We start from the raw sequence: 12,620 nt of genomic DNA, 5'->3' as shown, positions 1-12,620 counted from the left end.
ACAATGGAAAACGTACCGTCGCGCGATCAGAACAAGCACACTCCAGCCCCTGCCAAGGAACAGCGCCAGGCCGTAGCAGCCATAGCGGGAGCTCGAACTGTCGTGAGACTAGCTGCCGGGTCTCTAGATGCCCGGCACCAGAGCTCGAACTATCGCGAGAAAACCGCAGCTCAGAAAGCGACTGTCGCGGGAGCCCGAACTCTCGCGCGAATAGCCGCCAAGTCGCTAGACGCGCGCTGCGGGAGCGCGGAGCATGGCGGAGCATGGCGCGACATGGACAGCCTTGGAGCCGGCTGGACGCGCAGCAGGAGCGCGATGTGCGGGAGCTCATCCGGAGTGTCGCCGGCCTCCAGGATGAGACAGACCCCAACTTCCAGCTCGCCCTAAACTTCGCGTGGTCCAACTTTAGGTGTGGGGCGCGGCGCGGGGCGGGTTCTAAGCCACAGCCCGGCTCCCACCCGTGGGTCCCGCGGAGCCCGGGAACGGGATGCGCCGGGGCGGGGCGTGGAGCGGGGACAGAGGCGGACGCGGCCTCGGGGAGCCCTCCCAGGCCCTGCCGCCGCCCGCTCCACGCCCGCCAGGCTCTCCTAACAGTCACGGGGGAAGCGTGGAACTGAGTTCTTGCAGGGCAGGGCGCGCGCCTGTAACCCCGGCGCTCTGGGAGGCCCAGACGGAACTCGAGGCCAGACTGGGCAACGTAGCAATTCCATTTCTATATAATTTTTTCTTTTTAAGTAAAGAGATTGTATTCTCACTGATTTCTGCTCCCTGGTCAGCCAGCACAAGCTCCCTCTCACTCTGCTTTTTCAGAAACGCGTGTCAGGACACTGATTTAACTGGTCATTACTGTCTCCTCTGCTTCCATTCTAACTAGAATGCTGCATCCCTTCGCAGTTCCTGGCACGTAGCACGCTAAGTCAGTCACCTAATACAATTGCTAATGCGGTTTCTCTTGTAACTAATTTCTTGTTTGGTTGGTGGGTTGGTTTTTGTTATGTTTTGTTTTGTTTTTGAGACGGAGTCTCGCTCTGTAGCCCAGGCTGGAGTGCAGTGGCGTGATCACAGCTCACTGCAACCTCTGCCTCCCGGGTTCAAGCGATTCTCCTGCCTCAGCCTCCCCAAGGCGCGTGCCACCACCCTCTGCTAATTTTTTTTTTTTTTTCCACGTTTCACCGTGTTAGCCAGGATGGTCTCAATCTCTTGACCTCGTGATCTGCCCCGCCTTGGCCTCCCAAAGTGCTGGGATTACAAGCGTTGAGCATCACGCCCGGCTTCTTGTAACTAATTTTTAAAGACTTACAGAGTTTAGATATTTAGGTGGATTGAGGTCTCCTATTTTTCTTTATGGGAGATGTAAATTAAACAATACTTTAGTTCGTTATTCATAATGAAGCTATTACTGAAAGAATGTTAATATTCTACTTGTTTAATTTCAGTAAAAATCTTCTTGAATAATGATTAGGTTTTCAAAACCTGTAATCTTAGCCTTAATGATCATAGCTGGTAAAGTATCTAGTTAGTTGGTTCATAATAGGAATACAGGGCTTTCAGATTCTTTTAAAGCATGCCAAGTTTCCGAAGTAATAAACTGAATTCTTAACTGTAACTTATAAAAATAAACTGTGTGAAATAGGTTATACAATACAGAAACGTAAATGCTGAATCCCAAGTTATTTTTCTATTAATATATGTAAATGGCAGTAGGCAGATGTTCATCGTTTTAGAGATGGGAGAGACATTAGAGGTTACTATTTACTTTCACAGATTTCAGGAACTAAATTATAGGTAAAGTAGAGTTCCATTTAGCCATTTACTGGAATAGAATCAGATGTTTTCAGTAGTGAAATTTTATTTCTTTTAAGTACAGATTGCTGGCTGTGATACTAAAAAAAGGCAAAACGTTTTTTGCATGGGCTATGCTTTATACATATACGTTAGTTGCATAGGCTATGCTCTAATTTTATGACGCTTTAAACCATCAAAAATGAATAGTTCATGTTTACATTTTTTTTAATTGTGGCCGTTTAGAATTCTAGGCCCTAGAAATTCAAAGATGAGTAAGATACAGCCTCTGTCTTTAAGAAAGAGACAAAAGTTAATCACAGTATAATGTATGATAGGGATTTTTATAATTCAGAAATTTGTTAATTTGGATGAGGAAAAAATTGTACTAATCTCTAACTGAAAAGTAGCACCTTCTTCCATTATGAATGAAGGCAGAAAACCCTAGTAGTATTAGACCACCTATGACTTTTATCACCAGTAGAAATTGCATATTATTTTCACATTGTAGTAAGAGTTGTAGATATTTGTAAATGTTGTTTACTGTTATTTTAATGGTAGTTATTAGACCTACTGCTAAATGTTGTTATTTAATGCTTTCATAAATAACATTTCTTACCATAAACTTCCTGAAATATTTGACAACTGTATCTCAGTATAATCGGATTCCTTTGTATTTCTTTTTTGGCCTTTAAAAATGTTATTCAGAGAAGGGGTCCTTATGCTTCACTGGGCCTCACTATGACATAGAAAGATTGGGAACACCTGATGTAGAATGTGTTCTGCTGGACTTAGATACGGGGCCTTATGGGAAGATAGAGGAGCCAGAGGACAAGGTTGGGAGGCTCAGGAAGCATTTGTGTGCTGAGAGGATGCTTGCATAATCTTGAACACGATGCTTATTTGCCTGCCTGATAGTGAAGGTAACGGAGGATGAGGTACACTCCGTTCTGAAAATATGTAGCTGAGTACAGAGCATATAGGTGATGCAAAGGGCCATGAGATGAGTTCACTTACCTATGTAACAGAGTTGACATAAGAATTGCATTTTGTCTTTATTAGATTTCATCGTTTCTTGGATGTCAACAGCCACAAAATAGAAAAAACAATTGAAGGGTAAGTCAGTGTATATATGTATACATTCAGAAATATATGTATTTTCTTATTTTTTATTTTTTTTTTTGAGACGGAGTCTCACTCTGTCACCAGGCTGAAGCACACTAGCGTTCAATCTCAGCTCACTGCAACCTCCCACTCCCTGGTTCAAGGGATTCTCCTGCTTCAGCCTCCCAGGTAGCTGGGATTACAGGCATACACCACTATGCCCAACTAATTTTTGTATTTTTAGTAGAGACGGGGTTTCACCAGGTTGGCCAGTACGGTCTGGATCTCCTGACCCTGTGATCCGCCCACCTCAGCCTCCCAAAGTGCTGGGATTACAGGCATGAGCCACTGTGCCTGGCCTGTATTTTCTTATAGATCTTTTTAAGATAGCTTTATAATCATTTGTTTTACATTTTAGAATTTATGAAAAATTTGTCATTCATTCTGATCTAAGCAAAGCTGCTAGTTGGAAGAGATTAACTGAGGAATTTCTAAATGCACCGCTTCCCAGCATAAAGGAAATAAAGGTATGCCTTCAATTATGAGGTCTTGCTTGTGTATTTTACTGTTTTCTATCTGATTATTGTCAGCTTGTTTCTGTTACTATTTAAACATTCTATTTTAGTATTATTCACTGGCTAACAGGATGTCCTGGAAAGTCACTTAAATATTGCCATCAAACCAGATATGCCTCAGTTTGCGATGAAAGAGCTTGTTCTTTTTTTTTTTTTTTTTTTTTGAGACGGAGTTTCGCTCTTGTTACCCAGGCTGGAGCGCAATGGCGCGATCTCGGCTCACTGCAATCTCCGCCTCCTGGGTTCAGGCAATTCTCCTGCCTCAGCCTCCTGAGTAGCTGGGATTACAGGCACGCGCCACCGTGCCCAGCTAATTTTTTGTATTAGTAGAGACGGGGTTTCACCATGTTGACCAGGATGGTCTCGATCTCTTGACCTCGTGATCCACCCGCCTCGGCCTCCCAAAGTGCTGGGATTACAGGCTTGAGCCACCGCGCCCGGCCAAGAGCTTGTTCTTATTTAATCATTTTTTCACCTCAGTCCTTATATGGAAAGAGCAATCAGAGATTGATACATGTAATAGCATTGTTTAAATATCTTGAAACTTTCAAATTGTTTCTCAGCACTTGGCAGTGACTGTAGATGCTTACAAAATGCCTGATAGACTTTCATATTGTTTGGGGAATTCCCCAAGACCACCCTTTGGCACAGTGATTTGCTCAAAAGATTCACAGAACTCAAAAAAGCTATTATCCTCACTGTTAATGGTTGATTACAGTGAAAGGATACAGATTAAAATCATCAAAGGGGGCCGAGGTGGTGGCTCACGCCTGTAGTGTAGCCCCAGTACTTTGGGAGGCCGAGGCAGGCGGATCTCAAGGTCAGGAGATCGAGACCATCTTGGCCAACATGGTGAAACCCCATCTCTACTAAAAATACAAAGACTAGCTGGGTGTGGTGGCATGCACCTGTAGTCTCAGCTACTTGGGAGGCTGAGGCAGGAGAATAGCTTGAACCCGGGAGGCGGAAGTTGGAGTGAGCCGAGATTGTGCCACTGCACTCCAGCCTGGCGACTGAGCGAGACTCCATTTCAAAAAAAAAAAAAAATCATCAAAGGGAAGAAGTGCCTAGAGCGAAGTCTAGAGGAAGCTAGGCACACATGTTCCTTCCCTGGGGATGCACTTAAGTGTCTCAGTAACAGTATATGACAACATGTGCAAAGGGTTGCCCCTCCAGGGCCTATCAACTGAGCCTTTGTGACCAGCATTTTTATTGGGGGTGGGTCACATAAGCAAGCAGTGCCTGTGTTGCTGACCTTAGCTACTCAGTCTGTAGCCTCCTAGAGGTCAAACTGAGGATGGCAAGCATATGGAAACAGCTGTGGGTTCCTGAACACAGTGGGACCCCATTCCCTTGCTCTGCTGTGGCACATTTTTAGTAGAGACGGGGGTTTCCCCTTGTTGGCCAGTCTGATCTTGAACTCCTGACCTCAAGTGATCTGCCCATCTTGGCCTCCAAAAGTGTTGTTATTACAGGTATGAGCCACCCTGGCCTGCTCTACTGATACATTTTCAAGCTCACAGATTCTTTTCACAGCCATTCCAGTCTACTGGATGATCCATCGAAAGCATTCTTCATTTCTGACACCTTGTTTATCATTTGGAACACTTCGATTCTTTCTTGGAGTTTCCATCTCTCCACTTACAGTACTCATCCGTTCTTCCTTGTTATCCACATTTTTCATTAGCACCCTTAGTATATTAATCATAGTTGTTTTCAGTTCCTGGTTTGATAATTCCAGCATTCCTGCCATATCTGAGTCTGGTTTGGATGCTTGCTCTGTCTCTTCTGACATACTGTGTCACGTGGCCATTGTTGTCTACCTGGACACCTGAGTCCAGGATTCCGGGGCTTTTATATGGAGGCTTCTCTCTTAGGCTTGGTACCTGTGTGACTGACCACAATTACTGAAGTTCCAGAGCCTTCAAAGGAAAGCAGGTATTCACCTTCAGTCACACTGTTTGCACAAACTATCTAAACAGACTAGTACAACATGGTTCAAGATCTGAGCATACAGAACACTTTTGCCAGTTCACATATTTCAAGAGCTCAGTTACCATAAGCTGGCCAAGGCTTATTCATGAAAATAAGCCCTTTTGGGGGACGTTGAAGGCTTCAGCATCTCAGGCTTGCTGAGTTAGCGCTTTCCTGCACAGCTCAGCTGATATCCCAATTCAAAAATCAATCATATAAATAAGAAAAGACTGCCAATCAAATAGAAATTTGAACAAAGGAGAGTCATACCCAGTAAAGGAAAATCAAGAATTTTAAGCTTATGGAAAAGTGCCTGTCATTTCATAAGATAAGATAAATGCAAATTAAAGCAACACAGATAACATTTTTCACTGATCTGATCAATAAAAGGTGTGGGAAACAGGTCATTTTATTTTATTTTATTTTATTTTATTTATTTATTTATTTTGAGATGGAGTTTCGCTCTTGTTACCCAGGCTGGAGTGCAATGGCGCGATCTCCGCTCACCGCAATCTCCGCCTCCTGGGTTCAGGCAATTCTCCTGCCTCAGCCTCCTGAGTAGCTGGGATTACAGGCACGCGCCACCATGCCCAGCTAATTTTTTGTATTTTTAGTAGAGACGGGGTTTCACCATGTTGACCAGGATGGTCTCGATCTCTTGACCTCGTGATCCACCCGCCTTGGCCTCCCAAAGTGCTGGGATTACAGGCTTGAGCCACCACGCCAGGCCCCGAAACGGGTCATTTTATATGTATGTATATTTGTATTATCTGTATGGAGGATATTTTGACATTAGTTCTGAAAATTTCAAATGCAAACACTCTGACTTAGCATTTCTCTTTTTAGGAATTTATCATAGATAAACTCTCATAATTATGAAACAACATAAGTTTGCGATAGTGAAAGATTGGGGAAAATATAAATGTCATTAATAAAGGACTGGTTAAATAAAATATGGTACATCTCAGTTACACTATTGGATGCGTGTGAGCTTCATGATAACCTATTGCCACAGGAGAATAATTTTTAACCATAATGTTACACTCCAAAGACATTTCCGTCGTTTTAGAAATAAAAGCTCTCATCCAGTCAGATCTTAAACTTGTTAGAAATGTAGAACTCAGACTTCAGATGACTTTGAGTTTCCTTATGTGTATGCATTTGAGCTATGAAAAAGTTTGAAGGTTAGGAATTACTTAGGTATAACTCATGTTTTCTCAAACCAGGAAAAAACTTGGGGATAAAACTGTCATGGGCTGGGCGCGGTGGCTCACGCCTGTAATGCCAGCACTTTGGGAGGCCGAGGCGGGTGGATCACGAGGTCAAGAGATCGAGACCATCCTGGTCAACATGGTGAAACCCCGTCTCTACTAAAAATACAAAAAATTAGCTGGGCATGGTGGTGCATGCCTGTAATCCCAGCTACTCAGGAGGCTGAGGCAGGAGAATTGCTTGAACCCAGGAGGCGGAGGTTGCGGTGAGCCGAGATCGCGCCATTGCACTCCAGCCAGGGTAACAAGAGCGAGACTCCGTCTCAAAAAAAAAAAAAAAAAAGGTCGTGGAGTTGTCTTTACTCAATCTAGTGTAGAAAACATTTCCCAACTTCAGAGATTCATGTTCTTCATTTTTTTGTTTTAAAGACAGATGCACATTATTCCATACTGTCACTTCTTCTGTGTCTGTCAGATTCTCCTTCAAACAGCAATTATGTGGAGACACCAAGAGATAAAGAAGTGGGTACGTTCCTTAACATATGAGAAGTAAAAGAGAAATTGTTTGATTATTTCGTTACTAAACATTGAGTTTTATTGAAACTTGTGAAAATCTGTGAAACTGAAGTATTTCTATTGTTTTGGATGCTATCACAATTGTAAAATTTTATGTAAAATGCAGTCAACTCTCTATCCTTAGGTTCCAAACTCACGGACTCAAACAACTGCAGACCAAAAATATTCAAAATAATAATAATACAACAATCTAATATACATTTATTTAAAACTAACAACTATTTACATGGCATTATAAGTAATCTAGAGATTATTTAAAGTATACAGGAGGGTGTATTTAGGTTATATGCACATACTACACCATTTTCTATCAACCTTGAGCATTATGGAGGGTGTAGTACCTCCTGGAACCAACTACCCTCCGATACTGAGGGATGACTGTATTTGTTCTAACTTTACAAACTACCTTCAGATATAGAAAGAGAACCCTCACCTTTCAGAGTAAGTTAATTAAAATGTTAAATGTTTTAGAATATCAATTTAATAAATGTTTCGATATTGTTAAATTTTTATCTGATTGTATTTTGAGTCTTGTTAGTCTTTTTTCCTTTAGAGATTTTTTTCAAAGATAGATATAATAAAGCTGATAAAGTTCTTCTGTCACATTTTAGAAAAGAAAGATGATTTTGACTGGGGAAAATACCTGATGGAAGGTGAAGAAATGGACATTGGTCCAGACATGGACTCACCAGTAAGTGACAGTACTTTCGCTATTGAAAATTTAAATACACACCAGGTGATAGAGATGGTTTTAATATGTTTTGCCACCCTAGGTCAACTTAGCTAAAACAGGAACACTCTTAACTAAGCTGGAGTCATTTATGATGGAAGCCTGGTTAGGATTTTGCACCAAATCACTAGTATTAAGAAGTTAAAAGGGGCTAAGCATGGTGACTCACACCTGTAATCTCAGCACTTTGAGAGGCTGAGGAGGGAGGATTGCTTAAGCTTAGGAATTAGAGACCAGCCTGGGTAACATAGCGAGATCTTATGTCTATTTTTTAAGAATAAATTTTAAATAAAGATGTTGTTTGGGCACAGTGGCTCACACCTGTAATCCCAGCACTTTGGGAGATCAAGGCAGGTAGATGACTTGAGGCCAGAAGTTCAAGAGAAGCCTGGGCAATATAATGAAACCCCATCTACTAAAAATACAAAAAATTAGCTGTGCATGGTGGCACACGCCTGTAATCACATCTACTTGGACGGCTCAGGCACGAGAATCTCTTTAACCCAGGAGATCGAGATTGCAGTGACCTGAGATCATGCCATTGCACTTTGTCACCCGGGTGGCAAAGTGAGAGACTCTGTCTCAAAAAAAGAAAAAAAATAAGTTAAAAGGGTTGAGTATTAGTATCTCTTAAGGAACTGTGATCTTGGGACTTTTTGCCACCAAAAATAATTCCATTCCTTATTGTTTCAACGTTATAGAATAAAAGAAAAAGTAATAATTATATTTCAATTCCTATAATAGGCACTTCCGAGAGATTTAGGAAAAAAAATTGATTTGTTTTTGTTTTTCTGTTCCATGTTGCTTCAAAGTTTTTGCTTTTCTTCAAAATCTTCTTGGTCTTTTAATATAAATAGCTTTAAGTGTTATACTCTGTAAGGCTAAAGTGTATTTCTTTTTTAAATCAGAATTGGTCTGAAGAAAGTGACGAGGAAAATGATCAACAGCCCTTAAGCAGAGAGGACTCTGGAATTCAGGTAGACAGGACACCGTTAGAAGAACAAGATCAAAACAGAAAACTGGGTCTTTGTATCAGTTGGAAAGGTAGGTACTGTGTGTTGTGAGGTGCTGGCATTTTCTAATAGACAAATTCCCCAGAAGAAAAGGCAAGCTTGAGATCAGTTCCATGTGATCAAGGTACCGGCTAAGTGGTACCATCTTTATAAAACCAATTTTTAAAACCATTAGTAATCTTTTCTATATGATGCCTAAGTAGTAGTACTGTTGAATTATTTCATGCAGAGTGTAATTTTTGTAATTTTTTTCCTATAGTTCTGACAACTTTCTTAGGCCTAAATGTTTCTATTTTTTTTTTTTATTGGAGAAAGACTGATTTTGCTAAGATTGTGCCACTGCACTCCAGCAACAGAACGAGACCTTGTCTCAAAAAAAAATTAAAATAAAAAACTATAAGGGAGAATATGCATAGATTATATGCAAACACTATGCCATTTTTTATTAGGGACTTGAGCACCTACAAATTTTGGTGTCTGCAGCATTCCTGCAATAATCCCTAGTGGATACTGAAGGACAGCTGTGTTTATTCCAGACTTTCTAATCTGCGGTCTTGGTGTCAGTGTGACCTGGAAACAGACACTGTTATTGTTGTGGCTTTATAATATTATGTCTTAATACATAGATGGCAGGTTTCCTCTCAGCTACTTGGGAGGCTGAAGCAGGAGAATCAATTTGCTCTGTTTTTCTTTCCTTTTTTTTGGAGACAGGGTCTCACTCTGTTGCCCAGGCTAAAATACAGTGGCACAATCTCAGCTCACTGCAACCTTTGACTCCTGGGCTCAAGCAATCCTCTCACCTCAGCCTCCTGAGTAACTGGAACCACCAGCAAGTGCCACCACACCAAGCTATTTTTTGTAGAGACAGGGTTTCACGACGTTGCCCAGGCTAGTCTCCAACTCCTATACTCAAACAATTCACCCACCTCTGCCTCCCAAAGTGCTGGGATTACAGGTGTAAGCTACTGTGCCCAGCCCACTTTGCTTTTTTGTTTTTTTCTCCCCTTTCAGCTTCCCCAAGTAGCTGGGATTACAGACATACACCACCACACTCAGCTAATTTTTGTATTATTAGTAGAGACGGAGTTTCACCATGTTGGCCAGGCTGATCTTGAATGTCTGACCTCAACTGATCTACCCGCCTCTGCCTCCCAAAGTGTGGGGATTACAGGTGTGAACCACTGCACCCAGCCCACTTTGTTCTTTTTCAAAATTGGCTTAGCTATTTGTGAACTTTTATTCATAGACATTTTGGAAGCAAGATGGTAAACTTAAAAAAAAAAAAAAAAAGGCTCACCTGTCTCATGCCTATAACCCCAGCACTTTGGGAGGCCGAGGCGGGTGGATCACTTGAGGTCAGGAGTTTGAGACCAGCCTGACCAACATAGTGAAACCTCATGTCTACTAAAAATACAAAATTAGCTGTACATGGTGGCACATACCTGTAATCCCAGCTACTTGGGAGGCTGAGGCAGGAGAATCACTTGAACCTGGCAGGCAAAGGGTGCAGTGAGCCAAGATCATGCCATTATACTCATCCTGTGCAACAAGAGCAAAACTCCGTCTCAAAAAAAAAATCCAGGTGGAATTTTTATTGGGATTGCAGAGAATTTATAGATCTAACTTGGGGAGGTTTGATTGCCTTAACATGTTAATTTCTACATTTATCGTAATTCTTTGATTTTTACTAGATTTTGGAAATTTTCTTTTGAAGATCTCAAGTGTTCACTTGTTAATTTCTACATCTGTTACAGGTTTTATTTTTGTGAATGATACTTCTTTTGTTTATTCCTGATGTAGAGGAAATAATACTGGTTTCTATAAGTTGTCCTTATATGCAGCCTTTTTGTTGAATTCTGATATGTATCATAATACTTTGTTGATTCCATTTGGTTTCTTATATAGATGATTAGTGACATCTGCAAATAATTGGTTTTTATGGGCAAATATGGTTTTAGTGTCATCTGCTAAAATTGGGTTTTAGTGTCATCTGCAAACATGGTCTTATGTCCTCCTGCTAGTTCTTATGCCTGTATCTTCTCTGTGATGTGGTGATCGAATCTCTTTTCTGGCCCAGCAGCCTAGCCCTCTATTCCGTAGTGGAAGCAACAGCTCATAGGAGTGGGCTTCCTGGACAACTAGGTCACATCCTAAGGGGGGTTATACCTGAAACTCCGTTAAGTGTGATGATTGTTTGGTATCAGTTCAGGGTATGTAGCCTTTATCATTAAGACAATTTCCTTCTATTTCTTTTTTTCTACAAGTCTTTAATCATAAATAAATGTGGAATTTTTATTAAATGCTATTATTTATCTGTGAGATAATCTCATAACTGTTCTCTTTTATCCTAATAAGACATTGATAGACTTTCTGATATTGAATTGTCCTTTAATTCCTCACCTAAAGTTGTTTGATCATGTTATTTTTTAGTACATTATTAGATTGGGTTCATTTTGGATTCACTTTTTTTTTTTTTTTTTTTTTTTAAAGATAGGGTCCTGCTCTGTCACCCAGGCTGGAGTGCAGTAGCATGATCACAGCTCACTTCAGCCTCAACCTCCTGGGCTCAAGCTGTCCTCCACCTCAGCCTCCTAAGAAGCTGGGACTTCAGGTGCATGCCACCACACCCAGCTAATTTTTTTTTTTTTTTTTTTTTTTTTTTGCTTTTTCATAGAGATGAGGTTTCACTGTTAGAGAACAGCCCAGGCTGGTATTACAGGTGTGAGCCACTGAGCCCAGCAGGTTAGCTCTTTTTTAATGTAGGATTTTTCATCTTTATACTTTGATGAATTACCTTTATCATGTCTTTATCTGGTTTAAGCATTACTGTTATATTAGCCTCATAAAATGTTAGGTGGCTTTCTCTTTTTCTGCTTTTTCAAAAGACTCGTGTAAGATAGACACCGTCTAATCCTTCAAAATTTAGCAGCAGTGCTGAGGCTCTGGGAGTGGTTGGGAAGGTCTTTGGTTACCATTTCAATTTCCTTAATGGTTATTGGACTATTAACATGTACCATTTATATCTTTTTATGTGTGGGACATTTTTTTTTAACTTTCTAGTCAATTACGTTAATTAAATTTAGTATGTGTTTCTTTCTAAATGTGTTGCTAGTCTTGAACTCCTGCACTCAAGTGATCATCCCACCCTGGTTTCCCAAACGGCTGGGATTATATGCGTGAGCCATAGAACCCAGCCGATATATGTGGTTTAAAATAAATGATCATATATAAGTAAATGTTGTTAGGTAGCTGTTATTATTAAAAAGCCATTTTCAACTATTCATTTGAATGGATCTGTAAGTCCAGATATTGTGACCCAGTATTTATTGTTGTTGTTACTGTTGTTAACTGTTATAACTCAAACTTACTACATTTCTTTCAAGCAGATGAGCCAGATGACCGAAGCTGGCTGGAACATCATGTGGTCCATCAGTACTGGACAGCCAGGCCCTCCCAGTTTCCTCATAGCTTACATTTGCACTCCAATTTAGCTGCTGTCTGGTAAGAAGCTAAAGTTTTCATTTAATGTGATAATAGAAAAAACTTTGATGTTTAAACATTTGGCTTTGATTTGTGACTTCACTTCTTCCCTCAAATTTAAATTTGTTTTGGTTTTGACAATTTTTTTTTAACACAGTCTTACTCTAGTTGCCCA

At 40.8% G+C, this 12,620-nt stretch overlaps 1 protein-coding gene across 7 annotated transcripts in view; it reads left to right on the top strand.

Moving 5' to 3' along the window:
• The first annotated feature begins 226 nt into the window (after positions 1-226).
• TUBGCP5 (tubulin gamma complex component 5) overlaps positions 227-12,620 on the top strand; it is a 42,081-nt gene continuing 29,687 nt past the window's right edge. For 2 of the 7 annotated variants that reach the window (XM_064367832.1, XM_064367829.1), the window contains exons 1-7: positions 227-409; positions 2,845-2,898; positions 3,305-3,413; positions 7,076-7,172; positions 7,834-7,913; positions 8,861-8,996; positions 12,349-12,466. In XM_064367832.1, coding sequence (XP_064223902.1) covers positions 264-409; positions 2,845-2,898; positions 3,305-3,413; positions 7,076-7,172; positions 7,834-7,913; positions 8,861-8,996; positions 12,349-12,466 — 740 coding nt within the window. In that variant the 5' untranslated portion in view covers positions 227-263. The remainder of the gene's footprint in view (positions 410-2,844; positions 2,899-3,304; positions 3,414-7,075; positions 7,173-7,833; positions 7,914-8,860; positions 8,997-12,348; positions 12,467-12,620) is intronic. The other 5 variants (XM_064367833.1, XM_064367830.1, XM_064367831.1 and 2 more) reach the window with 3 other exon arrangements.

This window comes from Aotus nancymaae, unplaced genomic scaffold (genome assembly GCF_030222135.1).
Source record: "Aotus nancymaae isolate 86718 unplaced genomic scaffold, 86718_ANA_hifiasm-v0.15.2.pri h1tg000075l, whole genome shotgun sequence".
Taxonomy (NCBI): Eukaryota; Metazoa; Chordata; class Mammalia; order Primates; family Aotidae; genus Aotus; species Aotus nancymaae.
The sequence above is the reverse complement of the archived record's forward strand: the minus strand, read 5'-3'. Positions and strand labels throughout refer to the sequence as shown.